Genomic DNA, 17,925 nt, shown 5'->3' with positions numbered 1-17,925 from the left:
TTCCTAATCTCCAGTTACCTAGGAAAAGATCCTGGAGGATTAGAGGAAATAGGAAAGAAAGCAGAGAAGAATTGTGGAAAACAAGAAAATATGACAAAGGGAAAAATGATAGAGGTGAGGAATATGGGTGACAATAAGAAAACAATGCTGTTTTTTCAACTATGGTAGAATAGCTTTTGTCTCCTTTTGTATCTTTTTAAAATTTTATTTCTTTAGGTTTTAGATGGGTAAGAAATAAATGAAAATAGTTGAATTAAAAAGCAAGTAATGTTGCATTCACAATTAGTGAATGCAAAATCAGCCCATAACTTGAGAGTTTAGATAGATAAATTAGTAATTTCATTTCATGATTTGTGAAACATTTAATAATTGTACATTTTGCAGAATTGAAAACATATGTCAACATCTGAGAAGAAGGAATTAATACTAATTAAGTGAAGTTCAAGGCCTTATGTCTTAGATGTATTTAGGGGAACATTTTGTCCTGTAAGAGTAAATGTTCTATAGTGTAGTTTTATTAATTGAACAACAAAGGCATCAGGCAACCAGTAAGGGCACATCTGACAAGAGATGTGTTAAGGATCATTTTGAAGTGTATTATTTGCAGGAGAACCCACAGTCTATTAATACATGTGTTAAATTCATCTAAATCTAATAAGCTTTATAGGAATGGTATCATGATATGAAATAATCTTGGCAAAGATTAAAGAAAATGTCTTTCATATGAGTCTACTGTGTTCAGAAAGTTGAGAAGCTAAAGTTTAAGTAAAGTAAAACAACGTGATTTAAATGTATGTTTCTTTTACCTAGAGATAAAATGTTAAGATGTTGGAAAGGTACAGCTTGTTACCTCTTCCTCCTTGAAATTGTGCAAAATATGTAACTGAGTCACAGACCAACACAGGGATGTGTGATAGTATTCATCCAGCTCTTTCCCGTTCCTGAGAATGGTGAAAATGCACAGTGTTAATTATTATTTCCCATCATATTTTTACATATTTTTACACATATTCTGTTCCAAAGATAGATAAGGCATAGAGCCTTGCTGTGAACACATCACCTGGAGAAATAATTTGCCCCAGTCTTTAATATATTTTTTTTTTTTTACTGCTTTTCATTTTGCTTTGCTAGGGACTCCTCCTTCCCATTGCTATCACACTTCACTCTTACTTACATTAAGATTTTTTTTCCTGTGTCCCTTACTTCACGATGGACCAGAACCGTGGCTGCACCTTATATACTACACAGGGGTGTGCCATCTAATTCCATTTGAGCTGCTGACTCACCCAGTATGGGCTCCTCCCTTCCTTGCAGACCGCTCCTTTACTCCCTGTTGGGCCTTGGGGTAGAGCCAGCTGTGCTTTTTTTTTTTTTCGTTGTTTTTCCCTTCCCCATCCTGAGAATGGAATGCCCTTGGACTCTTTCCCAAGAATGCCACATGCCCCACCTTGCTTTTATAAAGGTGAATTTCACCAGATTGTCTTAAACTAAGGACTTCCCATATACTTTCCAAGTTACTTATTCACAATTACCTTAGCTTTCCAGAAGACTTACTCACTCTTACTCTAAAAGAGGCTTCCCTCACCCTGCTGAGTACATGATTTCTTTGGAGGAAAGACAGACCTGATCCCTTAGTAAGCCAAAAAGATCATGGTTATAACCTGCCTAAGTCAGCAGGATTACATAACCACCAGTGGGCAACTGGTTTCCACTAAGTTCGAGATAAAAACTGGCTCTTATTTTTGTAGTCATATTTTATATGTGCTAAATGTCACTTGTATATGCCTCTGAAAGTGGTTTTCCTAGGCACTGAAGCTGATATTTAAAATGGGCTGTTTAAATTAGTCATGTAGGTGCTGGCATCTCCTTTTCAGACTGGTCACGCTATCATTTGAATGATTGACTTGCACTCCTTTGAGGTAAGGAGTTAGCCAGAAGGATGGTTCGTCATTCTTGTTAGGATTCTGTTTTATAGGAAACTTTCCCTGGGTAACCACACGCACCTAGGAAAGGTTTGGCTTGTTACCTCTTCCTCCTTGAAATTTTGCAAAATATGTAACAGAGTCACAAACCAACACAGGGATTCGTGATAGTATTCATCTAGCTCTTTCTCATTCCTGAGAAAATTTTCTCCAATATTTCTGTACATGATGTATGTAACACAGAGTATGGCTTTTAATTATTTCATAATCTTATACTATGAGGCTTTGTTATTAATTTTTTTTTTATTATGTCCTTTTGATGAATTGTCCCTTTTGTTACTATGAAATGAGCCCTATCTCTGGTAATTTCTTTTCTCTAAAATCTACTTTGAATATTAATAGATCCAATCTTGCTTTTAATTAGTATGAGCATATCTTTTCTATTTGTCGTAACTCTTCTTTGTTCCATTTTTCCTTTTAATACCTTCCGTGTCTCTACTTAACTTTTTGAACACGTAGAATATAAATTGTAATAACTGTTTTAATGTCCTTACCCTTTAATTTTACCATCTGTCACTGCTAAGTCAATTTTGCTAGATTGATTTTTTTTTTTCCTCACAGATCAGATTTTCCTGCTTCTTTGCACATTGGTAATTTGGTAATTTTTTATTGGATATCAGACATTTTAACTTTTGGGTGCTGGAGGGATTGGTATCCCTATAATTATTCTTGAATTTCATTCTGGGACACGATTAAGTTACTTGGAAACAGTTTGATTCTTTAGAGTCTTGCCTTTAAGATTTGTTAGGTGGAACTAGGGCAGTGTTCAGTATAGGGCTAATTATTTCCCCACTACTGAGGCAAGACCCTTCTGGGTTTCCTACCCAACTGTGAGCCCTGTGAATTCTCAGGTTTTCTGATCTGGCTGGTGGGAACAGGTTCTATTCCCAGCCCTGCATGAACAGGGGCATGGGTTACTTCTAATCTTTCAGGGGGTTTTTTTCCTTGGCTCAAGGTGGTTTTCTCACATAACATGTGCTGATCACTGCTCTGCCGAATACTCAGTGCAGCTCTCTCCTCTCCAGCCCTTTGTCCTGCAAACACTAGCTGCTGTGGTCTTTCTGGACCTCTGTTCTGTCTCCTCAGCTCACAGAGAGTTTGCCAGGCCCTGCCCAAATTTCTGCTCCCTGCTCTGCAGCCTAGAAATTTTTGCCAGGCAGTAAGCTAGGTAATTGCAGGGCTCATCTCCTTTTTTCCCCATCTCCCAGGGATCACTGTCCTTTGTTGCCTGATGATCAGTGTCTTGAAAACTGCTGTTTTACATTTTGCCCATTTGGGGGTTGGTTCAGGCATGTGGGTAAATTCTGTCAATGTTACTCCATCTTGGCTGGAAGAAGTCTCCAGAATAGGATATAATAGATAATCTATTTCCCCAACTAGTGAATTAGTTCCCCAAAGTAAAGAATCTCTTATTTTGTTTTCCTCATGATATCTTTCTAGTTCATTATCTAGTATACACAAGGTCACTGAACATTTGTTTAATAAGTAAGCATTTATTGATGACCATACTGCAGCATTGAGCAGGTATCATGTGTGTCACTGGATCAAAACAAAAATGTCTTTCCAGGATCTTCTCCCGTATTCTTCAGTTTGGTTGGTTGGAGGTTTGTGTGCTGCCTGTCAAGCAGTGTACACCAGTGCCCCTTGGAGAGTGTAGTGGCATGGTTGCCTTAAATCTTTTCTGGAATAGGGCATTTTATAAATAAACAAACAGTAAAATTAGCCTAGGGCCTTTCAACTCTGTAGGAGTGAAATAACTAAGAGCCATCTCTGTTTCTTGTTATTACATTTTCTATATATTCAGCAAGGATGGGAGCTATGACTAAGGTAATTCTTAACATTTATTGTAGCTGTAACTTGATATCAGAGCAAAAGAGATGAGGACTGATAAAGAAAGGTCCTGACAATAAAATCGTTAAGGTGGTTCACAGTATCTCTGACTGATTTTGTGACAATGACTAGGATCTTGGCACAGGATATTCCTTTTTTTTTTTTCCCTTGGCACAAACATGCTTTGGATAAATGCCATACATTTAAATTACTATAATATGAATTCTTATCTCAGTTTCTTCTGTTTCCTCAGCTGCCATTTTGTAGTTACAGAAACATTACTGAACTATTTTAACATTCTTAGCAATCAAGAGTCCTGGCCCTGTTTTTGTTTGTTTAATTTAGGGGTGGGGGATGTGTTGTTTCATACTTGTCTGAGATTTTTTCTGATCTAATCATTGTTTATATTTGGCTGCAATGTAAAGGTATAACTTCAATTTTAAAAATTCCAGTTTGTTTGGCTGGGTGCAGTGGCTCATGCCTGTAATCCAAGCACTCTTGGTGGCTGAAGTGGGAGGATTGCTTGAGCTCAGGAGTTTTGAGACCAGCCCGAGCTAGAGCAGGACCCCATCTCTACTAAAAATAGAAAGAGTAGCCAGCTGGGTGTGGTGGCACATGCCTGTACTCCCAGCTACTCAGGAGGCTGAGGCAGGAGGAGCTGAGCCTAGGGGTTTGAGGTTGCTGAGACCTATGCTGATGCCACTGCACTCTACCCAGGGTGACAGAGCGAGACTCTGTCTCAAAAAAAAAAGAAAAAAAATTCTAGTTTGGGATTTTGCTATGTTAAATAAGGAAATTGAAGTCATTTAGATAGAATGCTGTCTGCTGGAGGATAAAAATGAGTAGCTGTTTTCTCAGACATTGTTATTTCAGAAATCACAAATATTAAAAGTTATAAATCAAAGTTTTTTTACCATATTTCAAGGAGAGGAAAAATAAAATTAGACCTATCCAGGATAACTCATTCTCATCTTTTCAGGGCTATCATTATGCAGGTTAGTGGTTAGCAACCTGACTGGGTAAGAGTCAGAATCACTTCTAGAGCTTTTTCAGAAATATCTATGCCTAGCTAGTCCTCATTCCCCGGGTAGGAACCACTGATACAGATGGCTTGGGACTATATGGTTTTCAGTCCTCCTGGGTTGCTAGTTTATTTTGTAAAACTCTCTTTCTCTCTCTCACTAGAAATTCTAGAGGCAATGGGAATAAGGAATTAAGGTGTGTCTATTACGTTCACTATATACCAGTTCTTTCATATATGTTAAATCATTTTGTATCAGAGATTGAAATTTCTATAAGGAAATCCATGACTTGAAAAAAACACATGACAATCAAGATGATCGTAATAGGGGGCTGGACACGCTTGAAGCTCGGACTCGGGTGGGGCAAAGGCAATATATGTAACCTAAACATTTGTACCTCCGTAATATGTGAAATAAAAAACCGAAAAAGAGAAAAAAAGGAAAAGATCATCATAATAAAGTAGAGTTTGTTTATTAGATGGTTTTGGATAAAAGCAGTATCAAATTTGCTTTTTGCATGTTCCTACTCTCTGCAAAACAAATACACACCACCCTGTGTAATACCTCTGCATCTAATAAAAGCCCATTTCACTCATCCTGTGAGACACTGAGAGCACAAACCAAATTAACCATAATAAAGGAGATCTATTAAATTTATTGGTATCTCATAGTCATTAAGATCTTAAAATTGAAATTGATATAACACTAATTCAAATTAATACACATGTTTTTTGTTTGTTTTTCTTTTGGAGACAGAGTCTCGCTCTGTTGCCCAGGCTAGAGTGCCATGGCATCAGCCTAGCTCACAGCAACCTCAAACTCCTGGGCTCAAGCAATCTTCCTGCCTCAGCCTCCCAAGTAGCTAGAACTATAGGTGCATGCCACCACGCCCAGCTAATTTTTTCTATTTTTAGTAGAGACGGGACCTTGCTCTTGCTCAGGCTGGTCTTGAACTTCTGACCTCAAGCGATCCTCACGCCTCGGCCTCCCAGAGTGCTAGGGTTACAGGCATGAGCCACTGCACATGGCCAATACACATGTTTAGAAAGGCGTTTTCTGTTATATGAAATTGTTTCTGCAGTTTGCTAATTATGTATTTCTCAGAAAACAGCTGATTTTGACTAAGAAGCACAAACACACTGTACCTGGCTCATTTTGTCTCAGAAAATTATCTTTTTTTTCCCTGTTAAGTTTCAGGGGGCCAAATATAAATTTACTCAAGAAGACAAAACACCCCATATTGAATATATCAGCTCCTTAGTGGTTTTTGTAAACATCTTTATTACCAAAGATGATATCATTATAATATAATTCCCATATCATAACTTTGTTCTTCTTCAAGATTGGCTATTCTGGATCCCTTGGATTTCTGTATGAATTTTAGGATCAGCTTGTCACTTCCTGCAAAAAATCCAACTGGGATTTTGAAAAGGATTGTTTAAAACTATAAATCAATTTGGGGGGAGTCCCTTAGATTTTGTATTCATAACACTAAACTTAGGTCCTTTCTAGTTTATCCTTTCTTACAAAATAAATTACTTTCAGTTTTCTATAACTAGGTTTTGTTTATACACATTAAAAGATAATTGCTTATAGTGTATTAGTGTTAAGGTAATCGTGAAGAAAATATGAAGTAATTACTTTTTGAATAGTTAAAAACAATTGTATAGGTTAAATACCTCAATAGCAAAAATCTCTACATACAGAGAAATTATCATAAAGAGGAGTGCCAGAAGAGATACCAAACTATATCAGAGCTCTATAAAATAAAGCACAATTCTATATGACGGAAAAATTTGTATCAGTCCTTGGGAGTTTTGTTTTATCTTGTTTTTTCTGATGAGATTCATTTTGTAGTTGTAAGCATTAGCAAAAGTTTATGTATGGAAGGAAATTAGATATAAATAATGCCTCTTAAGGAATGTGGATGAGGATAACAAAAAATAAACATCTTAGATTTTTATAATGCTTTAGATTCCATTGGTCTCTTGAATAAGACATGGGCAGCCATTTGATAGCTCAATAGCTTGTGTAGTTTTTTTTAATTGTCAAGTAAAAATGTGTATCTTTTGGTGTGCAACATGTTTTGATGTGTGTACGCATTGTGAAATGACTCAATCACATTTGACATATGCATTACCTCACATACCTATTTTTTTGTGGTAAGTAGCATGTGTAGTTTTGTTTAGTCAGTAAATACCATAATCCAGTTGTGCTCAACCTTGGCTGCCATGCGTTGGAATCCCTAGAGAGCTTTTTAAAATTCAGATGCCCCATGCAGCACACCAGATCAATTAAACTCAGAATCTTTGGGGTGGGATTTGGACATTAGAATTTTTTAAAGCTGTCACAGTAAAGCCAATGTGCACCTAAAGTTTAGAACTGCTGTAGACATTGAAAATGCAGGTGAAATTGAGCTCAGGAGAATGTAATTATCCTGACATGGCAATTAAGGACATGTGCCCCAAACTACATGCCACTTTATTGTGACATCAGCCACCATGAAAAAAGTACTATGGAACTATCAGGACATAATGATTTGGACTTGCCTTTATCTGTGAACCAATAATAGAAGAGTATATAGTCACCAGAACTCCACAATGTCCTAATTAAGATCAGTTATGCGATTTACTATATAGGCAGACATTTGTTTGGGGGAAAAAGTCTACTGCTAAAAAAATTTTATAAGCTACCAGTTTGTTGGAAGAAACACCGAAGCACTGGCTTAATTAAGAGTTTGAGGACCTGTGTTAGCTCTACTGTGTAACTTTGAACCCATGTATTTAAATTATGCTTTATTAAATGAGGCCATTGGACTGGAGGTGGTCACCAAATTATTTATTCAACAAATTGGATTGCCTACTGTGTACTAGGCAAGGATGCAGGGATGAACAGAACATAGGGTCACATCCTTGAAAAGCTCACAGAAGGCAGACACATGTGCAAAATGTGTAGGTATAGCTATAGTGAAATGTTCAGGGAATTAAGAAAACATGGAAGTACTTCATTTGGTTTTGATTTGGGACAAACACGTAGTTGCCTAGTCAGCAACCATTCACAGATGCTTGATTTCCTAGCCGCCCTTCCAGCTGGGGCATGGACATGTGGCCCAGTGCTGGTCAGTAAGACCAGAGGAGAAGTCTGCAGGGCAGGTTTCCTTATAAAAGTTGGCAGTTGAGAAAGTACTCTTTCTTCTGTCCTGACCGTATTGTATGGGGACATGACACTTGGTGCTTCAAAGGTCATCTTGAGACTATGAAGGCCTAAGAACAAAAGCCTCCATGCTGAGAATGGCCAGAGAAAAATGAAAGAGGCTAGATCCTTGATGTCAACACTGAGCTGCTGAACCAACCTTAGAACCATCTTCCTGTGGGCATATTAAGTGAGACAACAAAAATTCTTATTGTTTGAACCCTTGTTGCTTTAAGAGTTGTCTGTGGATCGGCATCACCCGGAAGGTTGTTTAGGAATGCAGAATCTCAGACCCCACTTCTGACTTACTACATCAGCATTTGCACTTTTAATAAGATCCCAGGGTGATTAAGATGCACATTAAAGTTTGAGAAGCACCAGTTTAAACCAATTTTAATTGGATATTCTCTTATATACAGTTAAAAACATCCTTACTAATACAAATACATTGTGGATTGACTGAGTGCCACTTTTTATTAAATAAGAAAATAAGGCCGGGCGTGATGACTCATGCCTGTAATCCTAGCACTCTGGGAGGCCAAGGTGGGAGAATCGCTCGAGGTCAGGAGTTCAAGACCAGCCTGAGCAAGAGCAAGAGCCCGTCTCTACTAAAAATAGAAAGAAATTATCTGGACAACTAAAAATATATAGAAAAAATTAGCCAGGCATGGTGGCGCATGCCTGTAGTCCCAGCTACTCGGGAGGCTGAGGCAGAAGGATTGCTTGAGCCCAGGAGTTTGAGGTTGCTGTGAGCTAGGCTAACGCCACGGCACTCTAGCCCGGGCAACAGAGCGAGACTCTGTCTAAAAAAAAAAAAAAAAACCCAACTAGAAAGACTTCTGATTCAGATGTAGGAAGTTGCAAGAGACTGTTACTCTCACCGTAATAACCAAAACAAGCAGACTGAACTACATAATCATAGTTTCTTGTTAAACCTATTAGAGAGCTTGATGACACAAACCTAAATGATTCCAGAAAGTGGTAATCCCTTCATAAAAGAAGTGATCCACTTCTGCTCTCATCCCTGACAGAAATGTAGGGAGAGGGAGGAAACCACCATAGAGGGGAGTTAAGGAGAAATCAGCCTAACTTTTAACAAACTTTTAATGACTGTGCATGAGCTGGCATGGTAGATTAGAATCCAGAGAAGCCCTAGACCAGTGCTGTCCACTAGAACTTTCTGCAATGATGGAATGAATGTTCAATATCTGTGCTAACCAGTATGGCAGCTACTAGCCAGTGTGTCTTTTGATCATTTGAAATGTGGCTAGTGTGACCAAGTAACTGATTTTTTTCATTTTAATTAAATTAAATAGTCACATGTGGCTAATGGCTGCCTTATTGAACAGTACAGCCCTAGAGACAGAGTGAGAACATATTAATGGTATCCCCCGGCTCTTTTCTGTGGGTCTTCATTTCGTGCCAGGGGTAGTACTCCAAGAGCAGAGGCAAAGAAGCAGAGCTCAGAGAAAATCCCCAAGGCGTGGCCTTTTACCTGGGGGAGATGGAGGGAAGGGCAGCAGAGCTGGGAGAATCCCTTCTAGGCCATCCCACTTTCACAGAGTGGAGAGCAGACAAGCCAAGAGTGGGGCTGAAAGATCCCCCAAGGCACAGAAAGCAGGGAGTGGGGCTGGAGAGCAGAGAGAGCTCCCAGTTACCCAGAAAGCTGGCAGCCAGGGCTATACATCAGGAAGAAATTTCACAGTTTAGAAAAGTAGGCAGCTCAGCAGATCTCCAGAATCTCACCAAGGTTTTGATCCTAGGGCTTGCTTAAGGGAAACTCCTGATCCTGTTCTCAAAATGTTTTAAGCCAATGAGGAATTCAATCAAACTAAAGTTGCTGCAAGGCCCAGATCCAGCTCAACTGTAGAGCATATTGTTTCAGCTCCGACCTAAGAATCGTGCTCCTTTCTGGGAATATAACTTCCTTTAGTCTCTGCTATACTTTTATATAAAATGCTCAGCACACAGTCAAAGATCCTAAGACACGTGTAAGCAAAAATATGTGACCCATATAGTCAAGAATGTAAACAGTCAGTAGAAGACCCAGAGCCTGTAGTCCCAGCTACTTGGGAGGCTAAGGCAGGAGGATTGCTTAAGCCCAGGAGTTCGAGGCCTGCCTGGGCAACATAGCAGCACCTCATCTCTTAAAAAAGAAGATGACCCAGAGGTGACCCAGATTGGTATTATCAGTCAGGGACTTTAAGATAACTGTGATAAAAATGCCAAAGAGTCTGATGGAAAAGGTACACAGCATGTGTCAAGAGATGGAGGATTTTATCAGAGACATGGAAATAATTTTTTAAAAAAAGAACCAAATGGAAATACTAAAAATAAAAATATAATATCAGAAATTAAGATCTGGTCTTCTCCACTCATGGGGGTTGACCCGTTCCTTCTCTGGAATGTCAAAAAAAAAAAAAGGGGGGGGGGAATTTAAACCTTTAGATTGGCTTAACAGAAAATACCTGACCAGCCTTGATCAAAATTGTGAGAGCAGTGTGTATTGTGGAAGGATTCCTTAGGGTTACACTGATTTATATTTACCTTGAATAAGAAGTACACAGCAGTCACTGAACTAATTATAAGCCTGCAAACGTTTCTTTTGATAGAGTACTTCATAGACTCTTAAGGCCACATAGTCTCACATATGTCCCTGATAGTTTCTTGATAGAAAAGAAAGTGGCAGTTCTTTAAATTCATGCATAGGCCTTGTCAGGTAACTTGAGTTATGATTTTCACCTGTCTTGGGAGAGAACCCAGAAGCAACATTGGTAACCCAGTTTCCATTTGTGTGAGTACATCTTGTTTGGTCAGCTGGTGCAGCAGGCACATCATTGTCATTTTCCATTCCCTTCATGTTTTTAATCTTGCATTGAACATATGGTCGTAAATATGATTTTCACGTAAATAAAGACTGTAGGTTTCTAGACTAACTACTTTCTTAACAGATAACCTAGTTGTTAGCATCCGTTGAGGCTTAGAGGAATAATGATCAAAAGTTACAGAATACCACTCAGAACATACAGAAATTTCTTTTGCAATTGGAACTTGAATTTCTGGAATCATAATTGTCTCTGCCATCCCCTAAGTGACTGTAGCAGTTTATTGCTCAAGAATAAGAAATTGGATTGTGTTGTTTTTAATCTCTTTAAAGTTTTATAGGTTTTTTGTTTATTCTTTCATTTATTGATTGATTCAGTATTTGTAAAGAAACTCATAGTTACTCCGAAAAGAGCCTATTTTTATTTCTACGGATGAAAAATTTCTTTTCTTTCCAACTTACGCAGCCAAAGTATTACCTTGGAAATTTATAAATCCATATGGAAGATGAAACAAAATTACTGTAGATATTAATCTTCATTTTTCCTTCCATTTCAATTGAACATACTTTTAATAATGTTTATTAGAAGGCTACAATGGTAATGAGTTAATAGCAGTAGTAGTGGAATTAACAAAGTGCTTTATTTTACAGGGAAAATATTTATCCCCAAACAGAAACCTGTACAGACTTTTACAGAAGACAAAGTATCTCTTGATCCAGAATTAGAAGAAGCTTTGACAAGTGCTTCTGATACAGAATTGTGTGACCTTGCAGGTATCTCCTAAAACAGATTAATTTGTGAATGAGTGTGGAGTGGGGAGGGGAGTACCAGCACACACCTATATACATTATACAATACAAACACTTGCTTTGCCTAGCAAACTGCTGTGGAATCAGTAACCACATAGTTGGCTTTGTATTTTACACACTAAATCTGACATTTAGGATTTCATTTGTTTAAATACTCTCAATGGTGAAATTTTTATATTAATAGAATTTATGTGACATCTTTTCCCATGTTGCCATATTTGAAAATCTTTCTAAATAAGTATCTTTCATTAGCTGGTGTTCAGCTCGAAGCTCTTCCCCCTAAGCACTGGAAAAGAGTCTTCAGGGTCAACTGCTGCCCCATTTTATTAGAAGACCCAGAGATGAGTAACTAGAAAGCAGATGGAAATGGAACAGTCAGTCCTGAGCTGTACTCGCCACTTTCCAAACTTGTCTGAAGTGTGTATTGGAACATTCCATACCTCTGTTTTTTCATCATTCTCTAGCTTCTGCCTTATTTGTACAAAAGGGCATCAAAAACTAAAACCAAATTTATTTTCCCTCCTAAGTGTCATTCTTTTTTTTTTTTTTTTTTTTTTTTTTTTGAGACAAGATCTCACTTTGTTGCCTGAGCTAGGGTACCATGGCATCGTCATAGCTCACTGCAACCTCAAACTCCTGGGCTCCTACCTCAGCCTCCCAAGCAGCTGGGACTACAGGCACGTGTCGTCATGCCCAACTAATTTTTTATTGTTTTGTGTAAATGGGGTCTCACTGTTGCCTAGGCTGACATTCTTGAGGGAAGCTACTTTATTCTTACATAAAAGAATTTAACAATACTTTTAGTATCCTACTCTTAGCTAGAATACGAATATAAATTAATGAGATTAAAAAATGTAAGAATACTAAGGTTAAGTTGAAAAATCTGCCCTTTATCATCTTATGTTCCTAGAAACCTTGTGAGATGAACAGCAAAAATAGATCATTGCAATTTTCTCTCTTAGCCACCAGATGGAACTAAGCACAGATGTTTAGGGATAGGCTGGCTCCAGCTATGTGTCTAAATTCAGAAATGTGGGGGGAAATAACAAAGGTATTAATGAGAATGAGATTATAGGTGATTTTTAATCACCTTTATCTCTTTTTATTCTGGCTACAAAATCTGTAATTTAGTAGGAAAATGTCCAGAGAATGTTAAAATTGTTGATAGAAATTTTTAATTGTAAAATTAACTCTTTATGTTTAAAACAGAAGTAAAAACTATTTTTTCCTATTTTTATAGCTATTCTTGGGATGCACAATTTGATAACAAATACACAGTTCTGTGATATAATGGGAAGTAGTAATGGTGTTGACCAAGAACATTTTTCAAGTGAGTACTTAAAATGATTTGTGAATTTCAGTCTTTTATGAAATATATGTTGTTTTCTCCAGGTATCAGCTTCAGTATTTACATACTAAATGTTATATAGATGTACTTGAAACCAAAATTTCAGTTTGATGGTATTAAGAGAGAAACCCATTGAAAATAGAATATTAAATATTATGGCTTAACATGTCAGCAAATGTAATAGGAATTACTCTCACTTCACTAAATAATACTAATGGTAAACAGTATCAAGCTAGTCAAACTTGATTTTTGTTGACATTTTATTATTGGTGTTACTGATTTTCAAGAAATCGCAACAATGCTGACAAAGAAATTACATTATCAAATCAGATTCCATAGAAACCCCAGAACTATACAGCCTCTGAACCTTTCACTCTGATACAAAATATTCAATAGCCTAAAGCAAAGCTTTTTAAAAAATTCATTTATAAGATGTTTTAAAATTACCAAGGTGTGATACATGGTTTTATAGCACATTGAAATAATATGTAAGTGTATACGGTAAGAAGTAAGTGTCTCTATCCATAATCATCATGCCCTCTGCTCCCCACACCACCACCCTAACTGTTAACACTTTGGTGTACATACCCTTTTAGACTTTGTACTATGTTTATACAAACGTATATGTGTTACATAGTCTTTTGTTTTTTTACAAAATGGGATCATACTATAAATATTTCTTATAACTTAATTTTTCAATAATAATGCTATTGGCTAATTTTTTTTTAATGCTTACTGTGGGCCATGTTCTTCTGTGCATAACTCTTGAATGTGGATTATCCTCATTTAATCCTCACAACAGTTCTTTGAAAAAGGTATTATTATCTTTAATTTGCATGTGAAGGAGCTGAGATTTTTGAATAATTAACTAGTCTGAGTGTCAACACAAAGTCAGTGATAAGAATTTTAACCCATGCAATATAGTACATCACTTATCAATGTATCATGTTTCCTAGTTAGTACATGTACTCAGTGTACCTCATTTGGACATCTGCCAAACACTCCGTTTAATGGTGTTCTGTAATTTGGCCATTTCCTCCCATTTTTAATATTTATTGTAGAAATGTTCAAACATACATAAAAGAAGAGAAAATAATATATCCATCACTCAGCTTCAGTTGTTTTTAGCATTTTGCAAGCCTTGTTTCATACATCTTCTGCCTCCCTCCCACCCTTCCACTTTTTTTCCCCAGAATATTTTAAAGCAAATCCTGTTCATTTGTATTACTTCACCCATAAATATTTCTGCATATGTCTCTCACAAATAAAGGCTTTTCTTTTAACATAACCACAATGCCATTTCAAACTTAAAAATTAACAATAATTCCTTCATGTCATCTAATACCCATTTCATGTCCAGAAAAACATCATTTCACAGTTGTTTCAAATCAAGATCCAAATAAAGGTTACATCCTGCATTTGGTTGTTTGTCTTTCCAGTCTCCCTTAATTTCTTAACAGTTCTCCCATCAACCTCTTTTCCCTTTTTTTCTTGACATTTATTTCTTGAAGATTTTTCCACATTCTGGATTTGGCTGATTTTTAACCTCATGGTGTCATTTTATATATTTTTCTATCACCTATGTTTCTGTAAACTGTTAGCTCTAGTGGCTTGATCAGATTCAGGTGCAGGTCTTTTTTTGGCAAGAATGCTTCATGAGTGGTGATTGAATCACATTAGGAAGCTTATCGAGCAAGTCTGGGCCTTCCTCTTTGGGGAATGTGTTAAGATTGATTAGTGGGTTCAAATGTTGGCAGCCTGAGCCATCCTTTTTAAGTTCTTCATGAACTTTTTTGCCTAATGATTCCAGCGTCCTGTTGACTAGATCCATTATTTCATTAGGCGGCAAGTTTCTTTAAATCTTTTTTTAGGAAGATGGGTCTTGCTATGTTGCCTAGGCTGGACTCCTGAGCTCAAGCAATTCTCCCACCTTAGCATTCCAATTAGCTGGAACTACAGGCACGTGCCACCATGCTCAACTCCTTAAGTTGATGGATACCCTAATTACCCTGATTTGATTAATTCACATTGTACGCCTGTATCAAAACATCTCATGTACCCTACAAAGATATACAACTATTATGTACTCATAATAATTAAAAGGGTTTTTTTAAATAAATAAATTTAAATACACGTAAGCTGTGGAGTGGGGAAAGAAATCGTTTGGTTTTATAAAAGTTAAAATCCAGTTTTCCATTCAGTGAGGAAGCTCTTCTGTAGGTCCCTTGGCCTATTTTGAAGAAGACTGCCTCACTGAACTTAAGTGAGAGGGAGCCCACTCTTTCCTATTTAGCAGAGCTCCAGTTGGAAGCTTTTCTTGTATTGAACCAAATTCTGCCTCTCAGCAATTTATACCTATTCTAACCCAGCCTTTGAGAACAAAATGAAATTTGTCTCTTCTTCTGGATAAATCTGCAAACAACTGGCATACCTTCTTTTAATATATACTTCTCCAGGCTAAATATATTCAGATCTGTCAACTGTCCTCAGGAAAGTAATTTTCAAACCTTCATCTAAGTTGATGTCAGGATGCTGTGTGTGCGTGTGTGTGTGTGTGATATTTGTAAATAACAAGACACTCTTAGATGGAATTTATTGAATAAGTAAGCAGTGCACCTTGTCTCAAGTCAAGTTTTGCTCTTAAAAGCTAGAGGAGAGCAGAAGGGAAGAACCAAGCCAGACAGAGATCCATTTCGAACCCTGTCAGTCTTTCCGTTGTCAGTTATGCTTACTTTTTTGGGGTCATTTGCCTTTTTGAGAATCTGATGCTGTAGGTATTCTCCCCAGAAAAATGTATTCATAATAGTTTGCCTGTTACAGGTGTTCATAGACTTCCACATATGTGCATCAGAACACAATGATATCTCATTAAAGGGTTCAGGGATTCCAGGTCTTACTGTCTTACAACTCTGAAGTGCTACATTCTGGTCTTGTGTGTGGGTATGTAAGGTGAAAATGAGGGTGAGAGTGAAGGAGGCAGTGGATATTGCCTTCTGTCTCAGTAGCTCTTCTGTGTACCTTCACCTGTCTCTCCCTCCCGACTCCCTACTCCGACCCTTCTTCGTATGTATTTCCTTCTTGCTAGTCAAGAGCTCTCCCCTTTTTCCCACTGCATAATACCCCTGTGGGAGGAAGAGGGAATGTGCCTTCCTATCACCTAATTCTTCCTATTGAGGCTATAGTTCCTTAAGTCTGTGACTATACCAGTTCTCTGTCAAATCTCAGCAAAAATGGTAAGAGATGCTAGATTTGATCATGCTAGAACTTTATCTTGAATATTGCTAAAAATAAATGGGATCATCAGATTGCACTGTCAAATATATTTGAATGGTAAAGATATATTGTAATATACTAGGAGCAGTAAAAATAGCTGATACATGGCAAACAAATGTTGAATATATTTGGTATTTATATTCAATAAAATTTTATTTGGATGCTTTAAATATGTGTCAACACATAAAGGACCTTTTAGGAGTTGTGGGGAAGGAACTTTTAAATCTGTTCTGTTGAATAAATGTGTTTGTATGTGTGAGTGAGAGAGAGAAATGTGTTACCAAGTTAATATATGCACATACTGTAGTGGCGTCAACCAGTGAGACTCTTACTTTTTTCATCTGCTACTACAGATGTGGTGAAAGGTGAAAAGATTCTTCCAGTATTTGATGAGCCACCAAATCCAACCAACGTTGAAGAGAGTTTAAAGAGAATTAAAGAAAATGATGCTCGTCTTGTTGAAGTTAATTTGAATAATATAAAGGTAAGTGTGCTAAGCACATAAAATTGTTTTGTTTTGTATTGCTTTGAGTCGGTTGGACCTAGGGCAAGTGCTGGGCAGTTTTGAGTATTATAGTATAATATTTTCTAACTTGCTTTTTAAAGACTATCATACAAAAATGTAAACCCTACAAACTGTCATAAATCTCTCTGGTTTTCAAAATACTGCCTATTTCTAAGGACATTTAGCCCTTTGGGTTTTGCTTTTTTAAAATCAGGTTTCTTGAAATAAAATGGAAATATAACAAAATTCTACCTTTTTATGTATAGTTCTGAGTTTTGACAAATGCATACAGTTACACAACCATCACCACAGTCAAGATGTAGAACATGCCCGTCACTCCCAAAACTTTCTCATGCCCTTTTGTAGTCATTCTCTTCCACCCAGCTCTAGCCCCTGACAACCACTGATCTTTCCCTTTCATTTACCTTCTCCAGAATGTTATATAAATGGAATCTTTAGTACGTAGCCTTTTGAGTCTGGTTTCTTTCACTTAGCATAATGCATTTGAGATTCATCATAGTATTGTGTGTTTTAGTAGTTTGTTCCTTTTTATTGCTGGATATTATGCCATTGGATGGATAGGCTGCAGTTTGCTTATCCGTTCATCAGTTGATAGATCTATAGGTTCCTTCAAGTTTGGGATGATTATGAACGGAGCCACTACACACTTTCACATACAGGTTTTTGTTGTGACCGTGTTTTTAATTTTCTTGAGTAAATACCTAGGAATAGACTTTCTGGGATCTTACGGGGTTTCAAACAATGCAACCTCCCTTGGAGTAGGGAAAGAAGAAATCAGTCAGGAGGGCATAGAGGCAATTAATTATCAAAGAGTAAACTCAAATTATCTCGCAGATGTTGACCATTCTATAATAGCTTCATTACAAATTTCTCATTTTAAATCTTAATTTTTCTGAATTGAGGAGTGAGAGGAGGAGAACATCTGGAAATTACATGAAACTAGGGAAGAAGACCTTTGTGCTCCTTTGGTGGGTGTTCCTTTTTGTGAGTGGAGGGAAGAAAGCCTTGGATAAAGCTAATATTCTTAGTTGATCACTAATCGTTTTGATTATTTTTTTTTTTTTTTAAGTTTTGTCCTTGTGTATCTCTGTCTCTAAATAAATAGTAATGATCTGAAA

The 17,925-nt window shown here is 37.2% G+C and overlaps 1 protein-coding gene across 1 annotated transcript in view; it reads left to right on the top strand.

Annotated features, from left to right (window-relative positions):
• Positions 1-17,925, top strand: part of TMOD3 (tropomodulin 3) — a 70,243-nt gene that overhangs the window by 39,955 nt on the left and 12,363 nt on the right. Inside the window, exons 4-6 of the mRNA XM_069459770.1 lie at positions 11,502-11,624; positions 12,901-12,990; positions 16,635-16,765. Of these exons, the coding sequence (XP_069315871.1) occupies positions 11,502-11,624; positions 12,901-12,990; positions 16,635-16,765 (344 nt within the window). The remainder of the gene's footprint in view (positions 1-11,501; positions 11,625-12,900; positions 12,991-16,634; positions 16,766-17,925) is intronic.

The sequence above is a fragment of the Eulemur rufifrons genome, chromosome 2 (genome assembly GCF_041146395.1).
Source record: "Eulemur rufifrons isolate Redbay chromosome 2, OSU_ERuf_1, whole genome shotgun sequence".
Taxonomy (NCBI): domain Eukaryota; kingdom Metazoa; phylum Chordata; class Mammalia; order Primates; family Lemuridae; genus Eulemur; species Eulemur rufifrons.
The sequence above is the reverse complement of the archived record's forward strand: the minus strand, read 5'-3'. Positions and strand labels throughout refer to the sequence as shown.